A 27,484-nucleotide genomic window follows, 5' to 3' on the forward strand; every position below is an offset into this window, starting at 1 on the left:
TTTTCAGGGCTGTAACTGTCTGAATTCTGGAAGGAAAGGGGATGATAAAATCTGCATGGTGGTACGCACCTCTGAAATGTACCGACTGTTGATTCATTCCAACCCAGTGTTAAAAGTCTTTGATCTGTGTTTTAATTGGCATTCCCCATCTTTGTGCCAGGTCTTGCCAGAATCAGGAACTCTTTGGAATCAACTTTTGTTTGTGATGTGTTGCTTTGTGATTTCAGCCACCGTTGTTCCTTGAGTGGAGATGATCTGAACAGGCAGTGGCTGACTCCCAGTTCTCAGCTCCATCCAACAATTTACCACACCAAAGGTCTTTTGTATTATCTGCGCAGCATCAACCGGGCCCCTGTGGTGAGTAACTCCCTGTATCTTCTATGGGTTATTGCACGCAGATGGATTATTGCAGTTGTGTCAACAGCCCTGTTTTATGGTTAGAGATGTGGAAAGCATACTATACCGCTATACTTTCATCATTGTGGGGTGTTTTTGAAAGTCTTGGGTTATCTACTGAATCTTCTAACCAACTCCAAACTTCAGAGTCTTCGTGCACCTGCAGAGTGAATACAAATTCCTTACAGCTCCTTAGTATCCTCAAAGTACTTCAGCTAAACTAGATATTGTTAGTAAGTTATTGTTATCTTTCTGGCAATGACAGGAGAAATTCTGTGAAGACATAGTCTGAATGGATCATGCAAAAGCCCAAACTGGAGCAATCTGTGCAATCAGAGAAACACAAGTTAGCTTTCAAAATGGTTGAACTTTTCTGCTGCTTCAGTGAGAAGAAAATGACTTTTTGGGGGAACTACCGGAAGTTCATGAGGGGTGATACTACTGGCATATGTCTGGGATCTGTCCCCATCTGTTCGGTCTTGATGCCCAACAGAATGAATAGTTCTGAGACCTCAGGATAAAAAAAAAACACTGATGGTTTCAAATGTTGATGAACAGAATGGAAGTGGATGGAACAGCAAGTTGGCTTCTTATAGCCCCAGTTAGGCAGGAAATGTCCTAAGATGCACTGTTCACTCTGGTCTTGATGAGAAAATCCTCAGACAAGGTGAAAATGTCTGTGAGTTTCTTTAAGTGAATATTTGTGGAAATATGCTATTTTTGGCCTAAATGACAGCCCTGACATCGAGCTCTGCACTCCAAGGAATCTACTGGAAGTTCAGCTTGTATCTGAGAGTTTATTCCACCTACATTTTCTTTGGGTTTTGAGCTACATCTGATCAGTTTTGTTTTATTGTGCTAATCGTATTGGGCCTTTTTAATTTAAATTTATCATAACCATCCCTGTCACATCCAGATGCATGAAGTTGAACATGCGCCCAGTGGAAGTTTTCATCTTGCTGAGTGAAGTAAGACTATTGATCGTATCATGTCTCTCACTCACAGGCAGTATGTCAGACGTGGTAAACTGATTTTTTCTTTGCCTTTGAAGAGTACATTGATTTTGGTTTATACATGCTCGCAAATGTCTTTTCCCAACTCCAGAAGAAGCTGGATTTCTTCTGCCCTGCACTCACTGCCAAGATGCCATGAAGGCAATTTCACTGATAGCCAAATGATTTCTGTGGAGTGAATTAGTTTAATTTATCTTGGGGATGCGCAAGCAGTTTCTTCAAAGGAAAGGAAAGCTTCTTGAAAGTGAAAAGGAAATAACTTTAAAGTTAGCGGCCTTTCAAACCAAACCCATTTTAATTGGTAACTTCAGCCATAGAAAACAGCCATCTAAGTGCTTTATTTGTTTATTTATTTTTGCTTCTCTTGTTGGTTTTGGAAACCCTAGTAAAAGAAGGGGCTGGATACGCTGTAGTATTGCAACTCTCCACTGAGGGTGGTTTCTTTTCAACTGAGAGCAGCGGGAGTATCAGAGAGCTAAGCTTGGGAGCAGCTAGGACTGAAGGGGAAAGAGATGTTGCTTTTTCCCCTTGAGCATTCGTGGTGAGGAAATGTGCAGTTTGTGAATTACAGTTGACAGTGCACTTGCAGGATGCAACAGGAAAAGTGTAGCTCTTACAGAGGGATCAAGCTGCAGCAAAGAGCAAGTTACTTTTGGAGGGAACAGGAAGATGCTGTTAGGGACCAGGAGACACAAAGCGGTGTTTGCTTTTTGAGATATTCTATCAAGGTTGGAAACAGAATCTGACTGCAAGTACATAGCTTTTTGTGAGCAAAGCATCCTAAACGTGTCTACCTCAGCAGTCTGAGATTGGGTCCTCTCACGAAGCTACTAAGGAAAAAAAAGAGTATTTGCATCCATTTTCTGTCTTGCTTTTCCTTTGTTTTAAAAGCTTCCTGATTCTGTGAGTCATGAGGGGGATTGTTTTTGAGTTTGAAAGCAGTCCTTACCTTTGTGGTGCTCAGTGCTGGCACATTACTTTAAATAGATAAAAATTTGCATGTGTGTCTTGAGTCATACCCCAGTGAACACCAGACTTGGAATTTGACTGTGTGTTGGTGTCACAGCTGTACAAGAAGGATAGAGAGAAAAAAGGGGTGGGTAGGTCTCAAGTTTATCTTGTGGTTGCCCAGGCTTAACCCAAGGAAAGTTCTTCATTGGGTGCTGCAACTATAAAATACAGTTTTGTCTTGGCTGAGTGGTGAGGCTTGAGCTACTCTGTAGAATAAAAATAGAGCAGAAGAATGCATTGTAAAAACAAAAACAAAACGATTTGTCATAAACATTGAGAATAACTGCAGTGCTCAGTAAAATTAATTAAAATGTAGGTATATATGATACACAAATGGAATGGAAACATTTCCAGTAGTGTTGACTTCTCTGCTGTGGAGGTGGGTGGCAGTCATGGATTCATCCCATGGCATGAAATAGTGGTGTTACAGAGCCTGGCTTTTACAATGCTTTACTAATATGGAAGGCTTGTTCCAGACTTGTCACTTAAGGATTCACTCTTGAGATGCAGAATTATGGACCTCCTGCTTATCAGGCAGCACAGCTATCTGAGCAGCTGATCATCCCTGTGTGGTTTCTGATAAGTAATCTTTTAGGTAATAATATATGCATCTTGCATGTTAGTAATTCTGTAAATTGGCAGGTAATTGATACCTGGTTGAGCTGGGATCTCTGCCTCAAAATAGAACCACAGCTATAAAACCTTCTTTGATATTCATAGGAGTAAATTCTAGTTGGTACCTGTGGTTAAACTAATCTATGACTGTATTGCTGGAAGCATAGATGGAACGCTAACTGGAAAAATGCCTGTCATTAAAAGAACCAATAAATGCAGCTGTTTAGAAGGGGGCTTTATGGGATAATTCCCTGTTTTTCAGGCAGTTGCTTGAAGTGTAGGACTGCATAAGCCCCATGTGTTGGACTGGGTGATCCTTTTACAGGTCCTGTCCAACTCAGGATGTTCTGTGGCTATAGCAGTCCTGTTAACTAGGACTTGTGGGATGAATCTGCGTGTGAGTGTCTTAGCATCTCCAATCAACGTGCAGCTTGTCAGAGCAGCTGGAGGAATTTAAATGCTCAGTTCCTTAGGTAATTAAACTTCCTGACTGGCTGCAGCTAAACTGAGTTACTGTATAACTACTAAACAAGCATACTAGGGTAAAACTTGCCTTAACAGTTGGTGGAAGAAGTTGATCTATTCCATCTGTTTCTCTCCTCCTGTCTATGTTTATATAAGAATATGTATCTTTCTTCCTCATCTTTTTAATTGATCCACAGTGCTTCCCTACCTTATGACACCTGTCCCTTTGTCTCTGATAGATGCCTCAGAAAACTATTTAAATGATATCACGATGTTCCTTTCTAATCGGCAATGAATATTGCCTTAAAACAAACCAATTTCTTCTCTTTAGAAATCCTTGTCTTTTCACTGCTGGATTTCTGAATGTTTCTGATAAAGACATGGAGAATATATGTAACAGCAGTGTCTATATTGACTTCATATTCCGGAGGGCAATGAGATTGATTATTATTTAACACTTGGGTCAATATTTTCCTCTTGGGTCATTAAATCGTGATTTTCATTTTTATCAAAGTTGATATGTGCCTATGAAGGCAATCAAAACTTCCATTAAAACCTGGAATGTACCTTCTACCTAGTTTATATGATAGCTGACATGAGAGATGGATTAAATAGATACATTACGTTGTGTGGAATCAGATTATTTGTCTGACAAAGATAATGTCCCGTGCTTTATGTCCAGGAATTCATGTAAGTATCTGACCACATACAATACATTTTTACACAACTGCACAATTACATTTTCCTAAACATTGTGTAGCACAGTTTTTGTGTTTAAAGAAGCCAAGGTGATTAATTGCTGGCAAAAGGTGCAGTTTTAAAATCTCCTGAGGCTAATGCTAGAGTTGAGAAGTCAGAGGAGCCCAACAAATTGCTCCGTTGTATCATAAGTTACCATGAACTCTCAGGTTCCTCGGTTGGCATGGAATCTTGCACAGATGTCATGTTTATTTCTGCTGTGGACAGAAATGCACCGGTGTTGACACTGGATTCATGAGATCATGTCAGTTCCAATAGGTAAAACGAGGTACGGCTGACTAACAAAGTTTGACACTGATTATAGGCTTGGCCCAGAGCTCTGCTCTGAGTTTGTCTGAAGAGCACTGACAAAGGTGTAATTCCTCACATACAATCCTCTAGTATTTATAGTGTCTGTTGTGAAGAACCACAAAGCTTACTTCAGTATTACAGATTTTGCCTTTCTTTCCTCCCTAGGTGTTCTGTGACTACCATGGACACTCCCAGAAAAAGAATGTGTTCCTCTATGGTTGCAGTATCAAAGAGACCTTGTGGCAAGCAGGTTGCGTGGTCGACACAGCAGTTATCACAGAAGATGTTGGCTACAGGGTAGGTCTGCTTTGTTCCTTTCTACAGTTGTTGGCATATATGTGCACCTACATCCCTCTTTAAGATGAGGTCAGATCACAAGTTCTGTTGGTAGGTGCAAACTTGTCTTGCAGCAGAGGAGTAGAGATCCAGAAAAGTTTAAATGATTCCTACTATCTTCATGCACCAGATATCTGCGAGAATATTGTCAATAGGTGGATCTCTAATTCATTTCATTAAGATGCGGTTTTGTTGTCACTGCCGCTGACTAATAGAAATGTTGTATTTTTGTGTTTTATAAGTTCCAAGTATACATGTGCTTCTCTCACCCTCAACTCACGAGAAGTCCCCGTGGAAACACTTGTTTCACAAGGAAAAGCAGGAAGGGTGCTTACAGTCAGAACATCGCTTGTTGTATTTGAAATCAGTGGGCTTGAAAAGGCTGAGGATAGTTCACTGTTACACAAACAGAATTCAAATGCTGCTTTCAGCATCTGGTGCCTGTCTTGAATCTGCAATGAAGAAACCAAGAGCAAGCCTCCAAGGGTGTCCAAGAATCTGCAGTGGCCTAGATGAAAGGCTTTGTGATTGCAAAATATGGGAAGTTTCTCTCACAGAATCACAGAATCACAGAATCACAGAATTACCCGGGTTGGAAGGGACCTCAAGGATCATGTAGTTCCAACCCCCCTGCCTGGCAGGGCCACCAAACATACACATTTACTAGATCAGGTTGCCCAGGGCCCCGTCCAACCTGGTCTTGAACACCTCCAAGGACGGGGCATCCACAACCTCACTGGGCAGCCTGTTCCAGGACCTAACCACCCTTCTAGTAAAGAACTTTCCCCTAACATCCAACCTAAATCTTCCCTCCTTCAACTTAAAACCATTTCCCCTAGTCCCCCTTGGGGACGATCCTGCTCTCCATGTATTTACTTCCCAAAAACATGAGCAAAATACCTCAAGAAAATTGTGATTTTTGAACAGCCTTTGCTGTAGCCCTTGATTCGTGGGAGAAAGAGGCATTGTTACTTCCTAATACTTGGCCTCAGATGACATGCGTAGCATTGACATTGGAAAACCCAACTTCAGGATTTCTCCTTTTAATCACCATTCCAGGCCCCTTTGACAGTAATCTCTGAAGGGACCTCAGTAAAGAATCCTAATTCCATTCTGACCAAATGGGAACGGAGGTTTATGGACATGGGCAGCACCCCCGTTTTTGTGCATGCTAAATCCAGCTGCATGAGAGACAGGGAGCATGGTTAAAGTAATGTGTTGTCATAAAAGAATCCTTTGAAAAGATGCGTTTTCACCCTCCCAGAAATACAATTGAAAGGTAATTAATGAGAAAAGCAGAGGGGAAAGAACTATTAGTGTGAAATCCAGTGAAAGCTGGTAAAATGAAAGGAATATTAAATTCAGATTTGATAATGCTTCTAAATGAGTCCTGACTACAGAGACATTACTGTTACCTGCCAGCGTTTTTATTTAATCAAATATAGAAGACTGATTATGCATATAATTTCAATTGTTTTAAAAACTAAACTGGATTAGAGATCTGATTATGGTACTTCATAGCATATATTTACAAAAATCTGTGTGCTGTTTCAGATAAGGACAGAATGAAAACTATCTGAACCTTCACACGCAGTTTAGCTGGATCTCATGATTGTGTTCAGGATTATAATTGTTTGGGTGACTGTGCTTTATTTTTAACCCAGCTCCAGGAAAACCTGGATGTGTTGCTCGGAATCATAATATTTTGCAGCAAATTGTACTTTGAGGGCAATTCAGAAGCAGTGGATGTTTAGTTCAGAGCAAGTAATCAATTTTAAAGATTCCTCTGTTCGGTATTCTCCCAGGAAAAGGAATGCTGTAGTTCTTAATAGCACACTGTAGATCTTGACTTAAGAGTTAGGCTCATGCTGGTCTCAGGTTTGAAATGTAATCTCTCACTTTGTTCCAGTTATCTGTTCACAAGGTTTTTTTCTGCTGATGAATGGACCTTATAGATCTTTATGTCTGTACCTTACAGAACTGGTAGGGTCCATTCATAGCTATAGATTGGATATGCTGAAAATAACATTTACTTTCTTATTACAGAGGTATGTATGATTATGATGTTTGCAGTGGATATTGCAGAACAGTTTAGGCCAAAGATTTTATCTTCTGCGTCAGTCATCCTTTAAGAGAAGACCAGCTATTAAATGTTATTTTCTCAATTTTGATGAAACCAAGCAGTCCTGTACAGAACTGTGATGTAAAGCTCAACAGAGTGGAACTAGAATTGCTTAGAATCAATCAGTTTCACTGATTGTTATTGGAAAGTGAAATTAGCTGGTTGGCTTTCACTGCCCAAACTGAATGAAATTTGAGGGTCAATGCCATTAGCAATGAGCAGAAACTCCTTCTGTATGATTCCATTCCATTCAGAAGTTTAAGAAAGCTGTCATCAAAGAAATAATGAACGTTCTTATTTTACAAGCTCTTCACTGGATGGTCTTTGGGCATGTACTGGGATGCAAGCACAAAGGTTTATATGCACATATGTGCTTTTGTATGTAAATGCCCAATTTCTACACCGAGTACACCTAGTGTTAAGGTATCTAGTATATACTTTTACAGTTAGCATGAAGAAGTGTTGCATCCACACTGATAGAAATATTTGATAGCGCTGTGTATTAGCAGTGTTTATAGGCTGCTGTTGAGAAAAATGATTTCTAGAATAAGAAAATCACTCAGAGCTAAGAGGTAATTTTACTGAATTTTCATATTTACTCTTTATAGCCGCTTTCTATACAGAGTGCATTGAATGTACCATTTGATCCCAGATGAGAATAGTTTGGTTTATTTCACAATGCAAGATAGTTAAGTGCTAAGCTCTATTTTCCTATAATTATCTGTGACCTTCAGTGGGATTATGCATTCCCCTTCTTTGCTGTGTGCTGTGTTCAAACAAAATTCCTCCTATAGCTGAATCCCTTGTCAAATTGTGAGGAGGAGCTGGAAAGGAAAGAATGGAAACATTGTGTGCTGAGCTATGACTGCAGCCCTCTAGGCAGAACAGGAAAATGTAGTTAATGTTGAAGCAGCTTAAAAAATAAAGCTTCATAAGTGACTTCAGCAGTCCAAAACTATAGGATGTGCAAAGACATCATTTTGGATGGGATGTACCAAATGTACTTACAGCATTTTTGTCTGTGACTGGGGACAAAAAAACAAACAAACACAACAAAACAATAGAATATGAAGATTTCACTTGGGATGAAGATGAGTCCAGTTTGGCACTAACTGGAACTATCACAGTGACAGTTTCTACAGGTAGCTTTGGTGATACGCGCTTTAAACAGCATAGGCCTCTTGTAGATGTATTTGTGATATAAATGCATGTACATCTGTTTGATTCATTTTCTCATTGCTGATACTTTCTTATAGACTCTTCCTAAAATCCTGGACAAAGTGGCCCCTGCATTTGTCATGAACAGCTGCAGCTTCCTTGTAGAAAAGTCCCGCGAGTCAACAGCCCGGGTGGTGGTATGGCAAGAAATGGGTGTGCTGAGGAGCTACACCATGGAGAGCACGTACTGCGGCTGCAGCCATGGTCTCTACAAAGTAAGTACCTCTTCCAAAGAACTACATGGCACACTCCTTCTAATGTGTGTCTAATGAGCTTGGGAGAATAGAGAGTGCTGTTTTTATGCTGTTTGGTATTGCCAGCTTCCTTCTATAATATAAGTGTAGCCATTCTACTGAGTTTCTTCTCAGTTAAATCCTTCCACGATCCTTCACTTTTAATCTTCCATGCCAGGGAAGTAGGTTCCTTGCTACGAGGTTTCATTTGACAGTGAAATAAAAAGAAATTCCAGTCTAATGCCAAAAATATTGAGCTGAATGAAGGAGTGTTTTTGAGATGATACAGACTGTGTCTTTATAATGGTATTCACAGTAGATCTGAGGTAATTAACATGAATATTAGGAGTCGTACACTTCCTGTTGCAGTCTATCTGGGCATTTGCTTGGCTAAACTTAAGAGCCTGCACTGAGAATTCTGCACTTGGAGTTTGTTACTGACAGCCAAAGGTAGCTCATCTATGAGCTGAAGCCACAGCTTTAACTGTGAACTAAATGGAGCTAAATTTCTTACCAAATGATGTTCCAGATACTGTGGGAAGGGCTGTACTTGTGCTGAGTGCATCAGAGACAGGAGCCTCTTGGCACTTTTTAAGTACATGGTTTGAGCTCTGGTAATTGTATTTAGCTGTACATAATTCTCCACTTGCTCAGTTGGTGAATTCTTTTTGTTCCTTTCCCAAACCTGTTGCTTTCCATGGAAGGGATTCTGTGCTCCACCTTATTTCTCCCACTAGGGAGCAATCCTTATCTATACAGCATTAATATGTGGTTAAGGATCCGAAAAGACCCTTAAGGAAAAAGCCATTGTTACAAATAACAATTAATAAGACGTTCAAATTATTCTTTGCAAGTTCTATGTTAATCCTTTTACATTCCATAGAATGTGGCCAGCAAGTACTCAGCTACTGTTTTAACAGTGCTCTACTATACTCACATCATTTCTTAGATAGAAAAGGCAGAAGAAATATCTGAAGATGGTTTAAAGAAAGAGAATATAACTGCCCTGAGCATTACACCTAGTGCTCCCTACTCTGAGAAGTGCTGATGGGGTGCAATAGGTACCACAGGTTGTGGTGGGGTTTTAAATTTCCTTCAGACAGTGGGGAGAAATTCTACCTTGACTAATGTCAGTGGCAAAACTCCTAGTGATCTCCATGGAGAATTTAACTCATTTCCTAGATAATCTGAGTAACATCTAAAAGCAGTTGGACATCAGGTTATATCAGTGTCTAATGATTTGTTCTCTACTTCCTTCAGTATTTTCAACCCAAGTTTGCATAAGTTGTGCCAGCAGATCTAAAATGTTTTATGCAACGTTCTCCCAAGTGCACCACCACTCAGTAAGCTGGTGGTCAGGCTTCTAATGGTGTTGGTAGCAGTTCTGGATCCTGATCTTTGACTTTCTTCCTTCTTGAAAATGGTGAAAATAATGGTGAATGTAGCTGCTTTGCTGACTGTAAACTGAGATACAAACTTCTTGTGCTTGAAGTTGCACATATCTGATAGGGAGTTTGCAAAGGATTTAGGAAAAAACAGAGGAAGGCTTTGTAGAGACTGTAAGAAGCTTAAATATTAAATACACAGGGCTGTCAGGTAAGCCCCCTCTCACCACAGAGCAATGTTGTAGGAGGGCTGAGGTAACCTGTCTGATAGAGAGGCCCAGAAAAGAAGTTCCTAAAGTTTTTCGATTGCACGGTGTGTGGCATATCATGTATAGAAATGTGACTTTCATTTCTAAAGCAGTTTAGTGAGTGAAAAATAAGGCATGAATTTGTTACTAGTGATATGTAAATGAGAAACAGTTGTGACCCCAGCCTCGATTAAAAGTCATTTGATTTCAAATGGGTATGGGGGGAGGGCAGAAATGAGAGCAAAAGAAAAGATGACTTGTCTCTGTTGAATCTCCCTGTCTGTGTGATCAATGGAAATGCAATAAGCCATCTACCCTTAAGGAAGAGAAACATAAAACTAAAGAAACTATTGATCTTATCTAAGGTTTTATTCAACATAAAGAAGAAGAAAAGAAGGGGAAAAAAAATCCAGACTCTCTTTGATTTTGTCTGGATTGTCCAATTGAGTCTTAGAACAGCAGTGTCTCCATTTGAAAGCTGCCTAAAACAAAGCAGTCCATTTCAACAAGGAATTCTCCTTCCTACTTCTACCAGTTTACAATCTCACAATCAAAAAGTAATCAGAAACTGCCTATCATTTCTCTCCCAGTGTGAATGCAGTCTGTATTAACTCCCTCACTGGACCTATTGCCCTCCAGGTTTGTATTACTGTCCTCCTTTTGCAGGATTTTGTTGAGCCATCTTGTCTTATTTGGTTTGCAGAATACTGAATATAAGGCTGTGCCATAGAAAGCTCTATTCAGTACAATCGGGAGCAAATATTGGCCCAAAAGAATCAAATCTGCACTGACGCATATGGATATTCTCCTAAGTTTCTTCAGTGTGATTCATTTTTAAACTGGCATAGCTCTTTGTTTTACCATATCCTATTGTACTACACTTTATTCTTCTTGATTCTTGGCTGACTAGTTAAGACGCCTGTAGTAACGTACTGCACTGGGATGTTCAGATTACTAACTGTATTCACCATCCTACGAGTTTGATGTATTTTGAGCCATGTATACATTTGCGTTCCAAAACAGATATAGTAGAAACATGGCAAATCTCAAAACTCAGCTCCGTGCTCTCTCAGTACATGTGGTGTTGGAAAGGCATTTTCCTTGACATGTTGTACCTGGTAGAGGAGATGAAGTACTGATGTAAATAGACTTCAGCTTCTTGCTTCAAAGGGATACACGCAACAACGAGTAACAAATGAGTTTTTAAATTATTCCAGATATTTTGACAGTACCCTTTGAAGGAGATTTTACTGGTGACGTGGATCCCTTTTTGAAGAAAGTCTTTGGGAGAGTCAAGAGAAAAAATTAATTCTGTCCAGTCTAATGCTTCTGAATGAGGGGAATTGAATGCCCCAACTTTTATTATCCGACTTGATGAGAGGGAAAAGCCATCCATTTGCAGAGATGATGGAATCAGGGAGAGCAGCACCGAGCAGAGTGGCCATACGTTCATAAGAAATTGTTGATAGTTGTTCAAAACACCTTTGAAAGGAGGATTTGGGGAATTTCAGGAACGCTCTTCCATAGAACCCATCTTCATGTTGGAAAAGTTTTTCTTCTTTTGAGTCCAACTACTCAATTCACTGAACTGGTAAAGCAAGCTAGAGGTGAGGAAAAACTGATGTTGTTTTGTTGGTTGGTTGGTTGGTTTGATTTGATTTTGCTTGCATTCTCTCCAGTCATTTACAGTAGGAGAAATTAGAGGTAAAATTGTGCCTGATGTAACGGCAGCAATTGGCAGGTGGAGCCTGGCCAGAGTAACTGTCAAAAGTCATGGCCTGTCTAACAATTAGAAGCCCCCATCTCTACAAAACTCACCCCAGATAAATTGTGAGAGTGAATGTCCCTGAAGGTTCTGTGAGCCATCTTCGTGTGAGCGAGGATGTGACATTAGTCATGTAACGTGTGTTCCACAAATCATGTGCCATCTTGCTGAAGTCTGTCTCGTTCTGTTTAGAAGGTTAATAAATTGCATCTTTTTGTTTTTCCTATGCTATACTGGCATAAAACCAAGATAACTTTCTTGTTAGATAAGAGCCAATAGTTTGTATTTCGGAGATGGAAGTACTTAAATGCTGAGGGATAAAAGGACGGAGCTGCTGATAAACGGGTAGCAGAACTGGATGAAAAGCTCTGCATCCTGGCCCCTTATACAGTAACTGCAGAGATGAGAGTCTAATAAATGGGAAGAGCTGCCATTATCCATCCCCTGTAACCTGGCTAGCATTTACTGAATTATTTTATACAAGTAATGAACCAGTGAATTGCCGTGAAAGTGTGGCAGAAATAAAGCAGTATGCCAAGATGAAAGCCTTTCCTCTTGCTACTCTTTCAGAGGTGGACTGCTCTGGTTTGACCCATTTCTGTCCAAAATAACCAAATTGTTACTAATACATCATTTGTCCCTGAAATTGCAGTTCTGTTTCTTTATAGTTATCTATAGGCAATGAAAGATTTTCTTTATCTTCCTTATTATTGCGTATCACATATTATATTTCTGTGGAATTTTTATGTATGCCTTATTCATAAGCAGTTTATTACAGTCGATAGTCAGAAATTGGGTTGTTTTGAGGGAGTTTGCAGTCGCATAACGTTGTCTTACTGGCATACAGAAGCAATGATATTCTTGTATATCATTCTTGTAATTGGATGCCTAGTGCACAAACTTGCAAATAATTTTAATTTGGACTCATGCCAGTATTCAGGCACCAACAGAAATGGTTGCAGCAATGTTCTTGCCACAGAGCGTATTTGATAAGTACTTGCAGAAGGGAAATGAAAAGAGATGGAGTTTATTCTGGGCTTTCTGATGAGCATTCCAGTAAATTGTTTACATCATCTTTGAAATCTGAGGCTTTTCCTATTTCTGGTTTCCATTGTCTCCCACGTTTTACACTTTTCCTAAGTATGAGTAAGTTTCACAAGCATCCAGAAGTTTCTATCCAAAAAATCATCTCTAAAACGTGTATCTAGTGAACCCTCTGAGGCCTGGGCACGTCATTCAAAAGCAGATGCTAAGAAATATAGAAGAATGTTTTTTTGTTTTTTTTTTTCTAAATAGTTCTGCTTCCAGTTCTGGTCCAAAGTGATTCAAATTGGAAGCAGCTGTAATTGTAAGAGAAGTATAAGAGAAAAACAAATAGTTATCTTGTAGTAATCTAAGGAGTGAAGGATTAAATTAAGGTTTTCAGCTCATTGTGTTTTCTTTAGTTGTTGCCCATTGCAAACGTTTGCATCCTGTTTTCCGTATTTTCATGCTCCTTTTGTGCCCACCAATCCTTTTCAGTAAATTGTGATTCAGTTTTCAAGATATTCTAATGGTACCTTTTAGTCTTGACGATTTCACTTAATGCAACGATATAAAGGTTAATGGCATTTAGGAAATGAGCAAAGGCACATGGGAAAGAGCAAACCAACCAGGAGACGGTGAGCATTCATCTTCCTTGGATGGCCAGAGCAACATAATGATTAGTCTGCAAGCACAGCACCAGGGCTTGTGGCTTGCAGCCACAAACCTGTATTTTCTGGTCCTCTTAGGCTGGATTGAGTCAGATGAGCAAAGTCTTGGATGAGAACTCTCCACGGACTTGGCAGAAAAAATGAGTGTTATATCCTAACTCGGATTTTGTTGATATAAACAAAAGGAGAAATGTATATGGCCTTGAACTACAGAGAAATGAAAAATCAGCTGACTTCTCAGCCTTTTGGAACCAATTTCAAAGCTGATCAAATAGGATCTCGACTTCTCCAACTCCTAAATAAACAGAGTAGCACAATCTGAGCCCTTTGGAAGTAATAGCATCTTAAATCAGTTCCTTTGTCTCTGTTGTTGATAGATTATCGAGGGCTGTCTGTCAGTGTAACTGGAGAACAGGTTCCCTCCCTTGTTGTGGTTTGTAATTGCTTTGTGTTTTGTTGTTAGTGGTGTTTTTTAGGTTTTGTTTTTTTTTTTTTCTTCAGCACAACAGAAAGTAATGATGGGATGAGGTCATTGTAGATCTGACTTTGCAGAGTTGGAAGCATCTAGTTCTGTGGAGGTACACTAGACATGGATGTATTTGGAACAGCAAAGCAGAGCCATCATGTGCTCCCCTCTTTCTCTCAACTCTTTTCCACTACTGTATATAATCGATCAGTTGCTGTAGCTCTGATGTTTACCACTTCTGTTTGGGGCTTAGTCTTAAAGGGCTTGTTCCAACAAATCCCTGCGTTTCTTTCCTTTTACTTGCAAATGATGTGAGCATCTCCTAGTTAGCAGCTGGTTTATTTGTTAAACCAAGGAACACAGCAGATTCTGTGGGACCCAGGAAAGGAAAACAGATGTTACCTTGATTCTGTACATTTCTGAATGCTGATATTTCTCTTTTTTCCCCTTCCAATATACCATAAACAGCTGATACCTGTTTTGTTTGTTTGTTTTCTCCCTCAACTACTTCTAAACCTTTCTAGATGCTTGGTTGCAGCCCAGTCTTCCCATACTCTTGGGAAGAAAGGTGGTAGTAGGTACAGATTGGAAAGAGTTATCGAGCTGCTTCCCTAGAAGCTTTTTTTTTTATTTCCCTAGGAAATAAAAAGCCAGACTACATGGAATCAGAAATGCAAGTATTCAGTCATACCCATTTTCTGGGAGTTGTGGATGGGATTAGATCGAAGATTCCCAGGTGCTGACATTGCAAACCCAGACAACTTAGATGTTAGAATCAAAAAATTCATTTGCAATTAATTAATTTATGGTTGCATGGAAAAGATGCTGCACTTTGGATGAAATGTTACTCTTTCTGAAGCCCACTGAACAGTTCTGAACGGTGCAGCCTTGAATATAAGTGGGATTTAAGTCTGCTAATGAAAAGAACTCTTGGGAAGGATGTGAGACAGAAAAGCAAAATTCCTAATGAAAACTAGCTGTAGTATTCTGGCAGTGTCTCTTTAAAAGTCTAAATATCATTGCACATCATCCTTTCAAGTTTTCAGTGGAATTACAGCGGCTAGGTTTTTGATTTCTGATGTCTCTCTTGCTTGTTAATCTGGTCCCATGTGGATTTATTGTACAAATCTATTTGGCAGCTGAAAATTGCCCTTTGATGAAGCTCATAGTCTAATCATGAACTCCTCAGGCATGGCAAATAAGAATGGGAGGTTGCAAAAGCACAGGCTAGAGGAGCCACGTTTGTCTTTTACTCTGCATGGATTTTAGAAGCATCTAAATTTCAAAGTCTTTTATACACAGGATTTTCTGCGAAGATTGATTTTTACCCCTCTTAGCATCATAACATTTGCCATGCTGGATCAGACCATTGGTCCATATGATCAGGTATCCTGTCTCATACAGTGTTTGGTTCCTCGTGGCTCCTAAGAGAACAAAACCAGGCTGTAGTGCAACTGATTCAATTACACTAAGACATGGAAAAGAAGAAATAATCCTACCGGCCCACCTGACCTGCCTCCTTTCTGCTTCATATGCTGCAGCATGAGGCCTGATTATTTCGAGGGTGTGGTAATGATAATGAGCAACTTTCTCTGTTGATAATTATGGCACTTTTCTGTCCCCTTTCGTAATATTTTCCCACACGGGATTTCCTGCAGCAGTGAACTCCACTAGTTCATACTAGTGATATTAGTGGTATTGGATATGCTGTCCAATATTGAATGTAAACTATATATAGAAATTTAATCTCACTTCCTCCTCCATTCTGTCCCTCCACTGATTTCTGCACTGTACTTCTCACAGCTGCTGTAGCTCCCAGGTTCTTTAATCTGCTGTTCTCTGCCACATCCACTGTTGTCTTTATTCATGGATGATCCAATCGTAGGTCCCTTGGTCTTGTCAAAAAGAAATCAAACTAACTCTATTCATTCTTGCCAACTTTGAAATCTGTAGGTGCATCCTTTCTTCTTCTTTTTTTTTCTCATCCAGTTCTTGTCTCTTTGGTCTTTCCTTTTTTATGTTCCCAATTGAGATTTATATTTTTTTTTCATATGTGCTAAGCTCCTGTACTGATAGCATTGTCTTTCCTCTTTCCCTTCTTCCACAACACTTATTTCAGCTTATGGTCCCAGAAAGAACCATCAGCTCTTCTGGTTTTGACCTCCTATACTACATAGGCAGCTTTGTACCAAACCCTCGTGTTTGTGTAAGATTTTTCATAGAAGAAAGAATTCAGACTGGATTTGAGAGCATCACATGATTGGAAATCCATCTGGTCCCCTGATATTTTGTTCCAGGGATCAGAAAGTGCTAAATATTATTTCCTTGTACAAATTTGAATTCGTCTGCCTGCTATTTTCAGATGTACTCTAGTTTTTTCTCTGTTGGTTTAAAGAGAGATTTAGTAACTTGCAGGTTCTTCTCTTAAAAATACTTACAATGCAACCAAGTTACCTTTCTGTTTTGATAATTAATTAAAACAGGCTGAATTCTATAATAGTTTGTATGAGAATGTGCAGGTAAGTACCTCTGAATTAGCTAAAGGAGCAAGTGGAAAGTCCTGTGCTAAACCACATTAAGCCACATGTCAACACTCTGAAGCAGAATTAAGGTGGCCTTAATTAAATTTGGCTTAACTCATTTCCAAAGTAAATTAAACCAAACTGAATTGCAAACACTTTAATTCTGAATAACGGAGGAGAAATATGTGTTTCTAAATGTGATAAACTTACAGATGAAAGAGGTTGCTTGTGCTGGGTAATCTATGAGGCAGAGAAGGCAATATGTTTAGACATGATATTTCTGGAGCTTCATGGCTTATCTTTAGGTAAGAGGCTCTGTTGTATACCACATATGGATGACAAAGAGAAACCTGCTATATTCTAATTTTTGTCCAAGGAAGAAATTTTTGATGCATGTGATGCCAGATGGTGGCTATCTGCAAGTGAAGATGCATGGTCAGAAAAGAGAAATTACAGCACACAGCCTATGGAAATGCAGACATTAGGGACAATTAAAAAGTGATTCACATACATACTATAAGTGGGGACAGATGAGAGGTGAACGAGCTGAAGACAGTAGAGATCAAAGAAGTTGTTGGCTACTCATAGTTGTGAGAGAAGGAGAATTTGGAGACATCCAAGTGCTGATGTTTTGCAGTATTTCTTTTACTCTCAGACACTCAAGACAGGCAGCTTCTGGAGTATAGAATATTAATCTTTGATGAATAGCTGCTGAAGTGAGACAAGGAATCGTTAAAATATTTTCAACCAAGTAATTATCATAAGCGAGTTCCACTTAGAAAAATGGACAAAGGAATAAACAAGTGTAAGTGTGATTTGGCGTCACACTTTCTTCTTAAAGCAAACAAATATGATACCAAGAGGAGCTTAGATGATGCATGTGGAAATGAGTGCAGTTGTGTGTCATGGGATACGTACGGTTCTTGGTGAAAAGGAAAGATGTATTATTGTTATTATCTAACAACTTTTTAGAGCTGAAATTGAGAGAAGGAAGAAAAGATGGAAAGGTAATGGTTGTGTAAATGATGGATAAACCGAACTGCTTTCCAGTGGTCATAGAGGAGAGTGGTCATAGAGACTTCTGTCTAGGTGTTATGTACCTGAGATTTTGTGTAGGCAGCAGTAAATTCTATTACAGATTCCGAACATTACAGATGATTATTTTCTAGTACAAAAGATGTTGTATCCAATATAGCTCTATTCTGGACCACACTATGATAGGAAAGGGTGAAATAATCTTCGGTGTGAGAGTTGGTGGTTACCTAGACACCAGTGATCATGACCCAATTACGTTTAATAAGGGCAGAGCGCATCATTTCTATTAACATGTGTTCATGTATGTTTTTCCCTTAATATGGGATAATAGTCCAGGACTGAGGATGTATTATAAATAAAGCAGACCACAAGAGGAAGAAAAAAAAGATTACGGAGGTATTATAAATTTTAAAACCAATGTTTTTAAAATAGATTCTGTTACATATCCCAAAAAAAGCTTAATCAAGAATTGAGAACACATTTAGTTAAAACCCATCTTGGTATAATAGTAAAGAGAAGGTGATAATTAGAGCATAGAGGACAGTGAATCATAACACTGATGAAGAATCTATGTAATAGATGGATTGTCAAGAGGTGGATTTCACTTCTTTTAGTCTGTTTCCTTTTTGCCAGTACTAATTGTTTACTAGAGATTCTGACAGATACGAGTAAACAGTGGTAGAGGCCATTTACCTAATCATGATCAAGATATTCTGAGGTGAAAAATGCATAGGTTAATTCTCTGTGAACAAAAGAAAAAGGGGAAAAAGGGTATCAGCCAAAGTAATGTAGGAATTAGATGTGGGAAGCTAAGAAAGTAACTGAAAATTCATGGCAATTGCTACTAAAGACAGTAAAAAAGAATTCAATGCAATGACTGGAAAAGAAAAAGCTATTCTTCTTATGACGTCTGATCAGAAATGTAACCTAAAACCCAAGGAGTTCTTTCTGAGAAGAGCCGCCTGAAGCCTGGTGTACTTCACAATTAAGTTCTGCCTTGGATTAAATAAGTTTTTCCCAAAGTATTCCTAACCAAATCTCTTACTGCGTGCCACCTCTTCTTGGCTATTGCGAAAAGTTTCCTTTGGTGGTGCTGGAAGTAGCAGGTGAACTTACACAAGAATATTGAATCAGAGATTCACTCAGAAACAAAATGAGAAAGGCGATTTTCAATGAGTTTGAAAACGATATTGCAAATGAGTCTGTGAGAGGAGTACAGCTACATACAATGGGAATAAAAAGCCCTGAAACACTGTCCATTTTGCAGTAGCTTATTCCTGGTAGAGATGACTTCTTTTACTAAGTAGGGTTTTAAGTATGTGTATGTTTTTGCCACATGATCAGAAGGACAGTTAGCATCTCAGTGGGAAGTATTCCTTTAAAAGCTGATGGCCAGCAGGCTACAAGTGGAAAGACTTGTTCTGACTTGGAGATAAATATAAAATGCTGTTAGCTTGTGAGGGAGCTGAGAATTGAATTAAGTAGTTTATTTGATTTGAAATGCTAATTCTGTGTGAAAACAATGGAGGACCAGCACTTGTTAAGATATTTCCTCTGCCGCTTTCTTTTTCTGTTATATTATGCCTTCAATTCCATTGTATTATTGTCTGTCTTGTGTTCTTTTTCCCAGCATTGAGAAGTAATAGAGTTGGATCTGACTTGTCATCTGGGTTGGGGAGAATGGGCTGTACAGCCATGTTGTGATGGCCCAGGGCATGCATGCATGCATCGCCAATTGGCAGTGATGGGAAAAAGGGAGACAGCTCTGTAACGCAGCATAAACACGCTTGAGCAACACAATACCTTGCTCACAACCTTCAGATGTCCTGCACCTGGGTGAACAGGCACCTAAAGTCAACACCGTGGCCAATACTACTGCTTTCCACCAAAGATGAAAGCACTGGATGAGCTATGTGATGGGCTTTATGTTCCCTGCAGTCTGATGGCGCATAGGAAGTTTGCAGCAGGCAGCTGGACACCATTTTCCCAGTGACCTTTTGCGAGCAGCCCTCTTGTCTTTTCTAGTGAGGGAGAATGAAGTAAATGGAGTCTGAAAACAGCTCAGACTGGCTCTGAAATAGTGACCGAAAGGTCGCTTTTCTGATCAAGCCATTGTCTTTGGTGATTGGAAGGGCTTCCAGAGGTCAAAGTGCTGAAGTTTTTCTAAATCAGGAATGCTTTCATGAGCCCCCGTGTGCACTGAAATGGCTGGAATTTCTGCTGGTTCATCAGTTGTAGGTAAATGTATTACATAGGCTGAATATCTGCAGCAAGCTACAGCACTGGTTCTGTGGTTTCATGTATTTGATCATCCCTCGCTCACATCAAATCCTTTAATTTGTGAAGCCTGATGTATGATTATGCTGGGGAGTGATATTAAATGTCAGCTTTGAAAATGGGCCTTGTCACGACTAATACGAAATTCACTCCTGTTGTTAATTTAATGAGATAGAGTGACATGCATCATACATTTATTAAATGACCATAATTATATTTATATTAATGCCAATCTCTGCCCAGGAGAGATTCAGGCCTGGCGTAATGGGACGTGTTCATAATGCAGAAGATCTCTGAATATAGATACAGTGAGAAACTCAGGACTGTAAAACCAAGGCCATGTTGTAGGCTGAGACCGAGAAGCTCTGAGATGCTTGGACAGCATTTTGGGTGGGTGAGGCTGTGAGCTTTGATGGAGGTACATGATTAGAGCTCGTGTCAGACCAACAGCTTTTTGGTTATTCCACATGCTGCAGGATTGGTTGAAATTCATTGAGGTATTGACTTGCTCTTAAATGTAATGCATTTGTATGTTCATTCCCTTTAAAAGGTCAACGAAGCAACTTGACAATTTTTAAAGGTAGCCTGCTGTGTCTGAAGTATATTTAGTTTCATGCTGTCTTCTCTGCAGGATATGATATCGAGTTGTTCTGGTGTTATACCGAGCATGTTGTGCATCGTTATGTAGACAAGATCATTGCTCAGACCTAGGAAACAAATAAGAATTGAATTTTTTTTCCGAATCTTTTTTTTTGTACAATTATGTTGTTTTAGGAAAATGGCCCTCGGTTATTGCTCTGGTTTCTTCTATCTGGTTGCATCAATTTCCTGGGAATAAACCAGATTTCTGGGACAGTGGCAGCTCTGCTTGTTGCAGGAGGCAAGAGCAGCCACTACTGAATTCAGTAGCTCCTGTCTGTTGCTTATGCTGATAGTGTCCACTTCTCCTACGCTGCATACTGATGTGTCCCCTGTCTTCACTCTTCTTGTCTGTCACTATAAACAGAGGGGAACAAAGTTGACAGTGTTGGATTGAAGGGCTGTAAGTGGTTATTGATTCCCAGCCTTCTCGCATGCATAGAGGTAGGGTATGTGTTAGAATACAGACACGAGCACACAAGTGGCAATGGCATGTTACTGCCACTGAGTTATGGGATGTGCATAATTGTTCTTTTCAATGCAGTAGCTAGGGGAACATCTGTATGCACACTAGAGGATGTGTTTGTGTGCTGCACTTGGAAGAAGTTGTGCCCAAAGATGTTTGTATGCATGCATTTATTTCTGGTTTTAGGCAGAACACAAAAGGTGTGCAACTGACATGCATATTTATTGCTTTAAATACATGTCTGTATTTTGTGCATCTATGCATAGCACATGTGGCTACCTTAAGGTCTATATTTTCTACGTACAGCTAGAATTATGTTGTGCTGTGTGTCATTCCTCTGTCGTATGACACTGTTTCATGGCTGTCAGTGGAAAGAGAAAAAGGAAGGGATGCATAACTCACCCTTTTGGCCAAACCATTCTTGCAAAGCACTTGTGGGAGCCTGGATTATCTCGTGAAGGGGAAAGGAAGTTCATTTCTAAATGAAAACTGAAAAGAAAAGGTACACAGCAATGATGAAGTTCAGGTTTCATTAGCTTTTGATGTCTGTTCACAGGAAAAAAATCATGTTTCCTTGGTGACCTTTTAATAAATGCAAAGCTAGGTGGGAAATCTGTCCTTCAGTTCCTTTGCATTTGTAACTAATTAAAGGTGTGGAGTGTGGTGTATAGGATTGCAATGAAGCCTGATGTCAGGCAGCACACTCGCAGTGCTGGGGTCTATGGATGTGTGCCTTGCTGTCCTGTGGGCTTCCACGTGCAGAGGAGATGGATATCTTCTAAGGCTGTTTCGCATCTCCTCTTCTAGCTGAGATTGGAGCAGAAGGGTAAGGTGGGCTCCTCACACTGCGCAGCTCAGTTCTTATATGTATTGACACAAAGGGTGCTAAGGTGGTGGAAAGCAAAACAAAGCAGGCAATTGCTGTCAGTACAGGCTGTCTAAGCTGGTGTGACCTACTGCATTGTAAAGTGAGGGGAAGTGCCTTATTCCTTGTAAAGTATTTTCACTTCTGTTCATCCAGTGTTCATCAAGGTGTTGGAAGGAACGCAGCACATGTTCCTTGACTCTTCTACAGCTTTTTAGTAATATCTTTCTCAGCGTAGGTGTTGCAGAAATTAAACCAATCTGGTTACGTTTTGTGGCATAGGAAGACAGGATAAGCAAGGTTTGCCACAGCAGTGGGTGTTAGAGAAGCTGCTGACAGAAAGCAGAAAAGATAACAGACAGAAGTCAAGTCAGCTTCCATTTAAATACCTTCAACCTCTTGATTCAGAGATACAGTGTGTAAATGGTGAATTGTTTGTCATGTTTTTGATACTCACTGCTTCTGGACAGACATTTGATCTCAGGATATTCAGGTAACGTTTTAGTGTCTGCCCTTAGTTGGTGTAGCATGAATGATGTCTTCTGTGAATTCATTGGTAGAGAGGAGGAGGAATATTAGCAGAATTTTCTGTGTCTTTTTGGAATAATCTTTAGTGATGCTCTCTGGAAGAGAAAACCTTAGATTTCTGAGTCTGTGTGAAAACATTCAGAGATGAGGGACAGCCCAAAGAGGTGTTGGTTTCATACTGATAAGATCTGGTGTGTTACATGCTGACATGCATCATAAGAATGAGTAGCACCTGACACTTCTGGGCTCACTCCAGATATATAAATGCAGTCCACTTAAGGCCAGGTTGCCTTTGCTTGAGATTCTGACTGGTTGGAATAAATGGGAGTGAAATTTTGTTTATTTCATGTACATTTAATAACACACATTTCAATCCCCAAGGTGCTTCATCAAGTACCCTACTCTTCTCAGTCAGTTCCCCTGATTTCACATGAGGATGTACAGCTGTGATAAGCTGAACTGAATGTGAGGTCTCATAACTCTACAATTTAAACAGTAAGAAGCTTCCAGAAAGGCCAAATCAGTCACTGAAGACCTTCTTTTTAAGACAACCAGAGCAGTCCCAATACAAATCATGTTTTACCCATATTATTTCTGTGTCCGTGTTACAGAGACTTGGCACAAGCCCCAAATACATCTCATTTATATATACACGCTTGACATTAACTGGAAGGGGGAGACTGTGGAAGTGGAGAAAAGACTCATAAAACCTTTAATTCTTGCAATGGCACGTTGGCACTTTTGTGTGCCACAGCTCAGCTACTTGTTGTATAGAGAGAACTCAGCCTATAGGACTGTGTAGGATTTGCATCCTGTTTAGAGGGGAAAGCCAGCAGCAGAGTGCATGGAGAGTACATGCCTATGGTTTTTGAATTACACATTAAATGAGTGTTTGTTCCGCTGGGCTGGGTTTGTGCAGTTAGTATTCGTGGGTGCAAACTACAGACTGTGGAAGACTACAATATAAACATGAATGTGGATACACGTGGGTGTGGAAGACAGTCCAATGCATGTTCAAGTGTGCACCAGTGTGTCTGATGAACGTGTAACTTTAATTGTGTCTTTATGGATGGTTGTTGTTTGTTGTAATGCTAGAGTCTTAGAAATGTGTCCCTGTACATCTGTGATCATGTAAATGTGTGTGTATGCACAGATCTATATAAATGCCTGATGAGAAGTGCTCAGGGTTTCCAAGTAGGAGATAACACAGTGTACCAAAATCAGCGGGAAACTCCAGTGCATTCACATTCAGCCATCATTTTGTTCTAAGAAAATGGGGATTTTCCTTCATGAAAGAAGAGGCACAAGTGCAAAAGGGCTTTTGTGGCACTGACTGTGCAGCTGATTGTCAATCTGAGACGGAGGACTTTCCATACGTGCCTTTTTCTTTCACTTACCCTCACAGATGTGACCTCTGGAAAGAAAAGCTAATAAAGCCTTTTTCCCCCCACAGAGAAACACACATAAGAGCTTGGCAGAAACTGCCATTTCTTCAAAGTCATGTCTAACAATTTTTCCACCAGCACCAGCTCTTCCTTTTAGTCTCTGAAAAGAAGGCTTGCCAGTAAAAGTCCAGAAATAACTTCTCTCACTAGAACCCGTGTTTGCCAACAATAGCTAAGGAAAGGGAATCTATTTTTGTATCTGGATTGTAGTGTGAGATAGTTCTGGTGGCCTAATCTAATTGTGGTTTAGGATGTTGTAATCTCTGTATTGAGGTATATGGGAGAAAAATAGTATGTGTGCCTCTTCTGAGAAAAGAATTAGGGTCAGTGCTAGCAGTAGGAGAAATTGAGATAATACCAGATAGTCTCTGTTTGGCAGCCAAGGCCAAGTCTCACTGTCTCCAAGCAAGGTAAGCAGACCAGGCTTCTGAAGAGTACTTGGATTCAGCCACGAGTCCACATTATTAGGCAAGTCCATGGTAGTGTAGCAGATCCAAAGTGAAAACACACGTTAGTAATTCAGGGTGATGTTTGTGGGATCAAACAGCTCAGAAACCACTTGGCAGGTCCACAGTGACAAGGTGATGCTGGGAAGTCAGTTCTGTGAGTCAGAGTCTCACCATAGGGTACACCATATACACACCATAGGGTGTGCTCAGGTAAAAGCATGTAAGCGTTGCTACAGGAGCTACAGACCTGCAGTTTTACAGCAGAGCCCTAAGCTGAAGTGGGGCTCTTAGAATAGGTAGAGGGTATGGGTAAAGGCCCCAGGCGGGTCTGGCTGAGGACCTTTATGGCCTGTTAGTGCTTTCAGAGCTCTGAAAGAATGATTCATTTCACCATCAGAGTATCATGTCTGGGTTGTCTCTGTTCTGTATCAGAACTGTGGAACAGCTGCTAAAAATAAACCTTAGAAAATCTATTCCAGACTTTATACGAGACCCTGTCTGTGTTGAGCAGGAGATCTGGGGTTCATTCAGACAAGTATCTGAAAACCTCACAACCAGCTGGGTGTACTCAACATGTGTGTTAGCTGTTCTGAGTTTTGTAACTTAAGCTATTAATTTAAGGCTTCTGTTCACTCTGACTAGCTAAGATCCTGACAGGGACTTTAATTCACAGGCATAAAGCTCTGACAGTCTCTGCTTCTAACTGCCATAATGGACAAACTTGATGGGCAAATGCGTTTGTTATTTTTCTTAGGAGACAAAAACTGATTCAGGTATTCAGTTGCTGTGATAATAGCTATTCTAATAGAAGCAGACGTCTCCTAGTGTTGTTTCTATCTCTTGCCAATCTTGAGCTTCACCACTCTCCTGAATGTGTAGCTTTTTAGTCCTTCTATTTACTGAAGGTCTGTAGTTGTACACTGCCTTTCTGAGAGAGCTCAGATTCCACTTGTCTGTCCCTAGTGGGCAGGATAGAAGGTACTCCCCTCCCATATGTTCAGGGGCACAACTGCATCTGCAGAGCTTTGAGGTTCTTTGTCAGAGAGTAGTGCTTGCTAGTTACTCTAGAAGCTGCAGGTGACCCAAAACACTGAGCAAGGGACTCCACACTCTCTACGAGTGTGGGATTGGCAGCACATCTGCCTGATAGAAGGTCTTTATCTCACAAGAAAAGAGAGAAGAGGGAAGCAACTGCTGCCGTGATCTCTGCAGCTGCCTGTCATCCTGCCTGAGTGAGTTTGATGTGGTGCTGTTGCTTCTTTACAGAAAAAGACGCAAGTTATTTTAAGACACTCTTATTATTTTTCTTATTTTTTGGAAATCTTAATCTTTTAAAATATGGCAGGATCTCGAATTAGATGCTTCAAACAATTTTGCTTCCAGCAGTGAGGGGTGAAGTGTAGGAGGTAAAGAGAACTGTGGGTTACCTCCCCATCTCTGCTGATGTCCTTCACTAGGTGCCCTTCACTAGGTCACTCCTCCTCTGATTCAACATCCCTGTTGGCAGCTTGCAGTACTGCTCTCCTATCTCCCAGAGGATATCCTGCGATTAATTGAGGGATGTATCTAAATCGCTTTAGCATGCAAGCCAAAAGTCATCGGGGACAAAGCTGTTACTAGGGCAGGAATAAAGGTCAGACCCTTGCTGACATGGTTGTCTTGATTAATTACTACACTAATCTCTATAACTCCTCTTCAGCAATATAATTTGGCCTCATCCCTTGCTTGTTTGTTGGTTGTTGTGGTTTTTTTTCCTTCCATTTTCTGCAACTTAGTGGTGAGAGAATTACTGAATAAACCCACATGGAAAATGCTACTTCTCTCTTTCCCACCTCTTGGCCAAACCTATGCCTCATTCCCCCTTAGTGTCCTGGGGGAATGTGTCTTAGTGTCCTGGGCAGCCTTAGCTGGTGGGGGCAACCAGCCCATGGCAGACAGTTGGAACTCTGTGATCTTTAAGGACCCTTCCAACCTAAGCTAAGAATCTATAATTCCACGATTCTTAGGGATTTGAGGAGTGATAGACAATTACTTGAATTACTAGGAACATGATGCATGGAACTGGCAAAATCAGTTCATTTGATACTATTTTCCTGCAGCTTTTTTTATGTAGGAAAGTACGAGGTCGGTGCAAGAAATCCTTAGCGTCCCTGTTCTCTGGGTGAAGTGTATTGAAGGGCTGAGCAGCCAACCATGGCTGAGGGCAGGAGGTGCTGGTAGTTTGGATTCTGCGACTAATACAGCTCTGGGGCTCATTGTTTTGGGACAAACACTTTTGAACACAGAGACTGTGCAGAGTCCATTAAGGATCACCAGCAGCATCAGAAGAAGATACAGAGGGGCTTGGAGAGGAGCAGAAGGCAGACTGAGTGAACGTGTGTAGTGAAGGGTAGTGAACCGAACCTGCTTTGGATGAACAAGAGGGAAGATTCCCTCCAGGTTACTGCCCAGTGGGAAATCAAAGAAATGAAGAAAATCACTCCGTGTTTCCTATTCAGCTCCTCATTCGGATCTGTTGTATTTTCCACTCCTCTGTGATTACGTCCGTGTCTCAGTCAGGTATTGTTTTCTGCTTGAGTTGGGAATGTTCCCTAAAGCTGTTCCGAGTGCGCAATACTCTCTCATTCTCTTTCCCAGGCCAATTTTGGAGTGAATTTTGGCAGATTACACAAGTGCAGAGTGTTTACTGTCCTGTCTTACATCATCATTTTCCCGTATCGTTTATTTTTCCTTTGACAGATTTTTAACACTGCCAGTCTAATATGCATCAGAGATTGTCGAGTATTACCATAATGCAGTGTATTGTGGGTAATCCCATGCAAATTGTTCTGTGGAAAGTCATGCTAAATTATCTTCTTGGGGGGAGAAAGAAAAAGGCTTTTGCTTTCATTTATTTTAACCGTTTGTTCTTTGGATTTCAGAGCAGCTGCCAGTGGCAATGATTTAGAACAGTTGTTTGACACTCGGCACCATGTGAGGCGATGCTCCTCCTCAAAAGACATGGTGCTAAATGCATGGCGTTGTGTACTGTGCTAGGTTTATTGTATACGTGTCTCCAGTGTTCACATTTAAAACGTTGGTAGGTTGTCTAAGGAAAAATCTGAGTGTATGTTGGGTTGGCACAGTGAAGGTAGGCATTGCCAATTTTTCCAGCTCCATTGTATGAACATATTGAGGAAATACCAGTTCTTGTGAGCCTGAAGTGCATCAGATGTCTCTTGGAAGAGGCAGATCTGATCAT

The 27,484-nt window shown here is 40.3% G+C and overlaps 1 protein-coding gene across 1 annotated transcript in view; it reads left to right on the forward strand.

Annotated features, from left to right (window-relative positions):
• Positions 1–328: 328 nt before the first annotated feature.
• Positions 329–27,484, forward strand: part of LOC146758051 (cytosolic carboxypeptidase 4-like) — a 61,152-nt gene continuing 33,996 nt past the window's right edge. The window contains exons 1-3 of the mRNA XM_085518309.1: positions 329–357; positions 4,716–4,847; positions 8,265–8,441. Coding sequence (XP_085374435.1) covers positions 8,307–8,441 — 135 coding nt within the window. The 5' untranslated portion in view covers positions 329–357; positions 4,716–4,847; positions 8,265–8,306. The remainder of the gene's footprint in view (positions 358–4,715; positions 4,848–8,264; positions 8,442–27,484) is intronic.

This window comes from Coturnix japonica, chromosome 17, assembly GCF_054131305.1.
Source record: "Coturnix japonica strain WE chromosome 17, WE-NBRP24, whole genome shotgun sequence".
Classification (NCBI taxonomy): domain Eukaryota; kingdom Metazoa; phylum Chordata; class Aves; order Galliformes; family Phasianidae; genus Coturnix; species Coturnix japonica.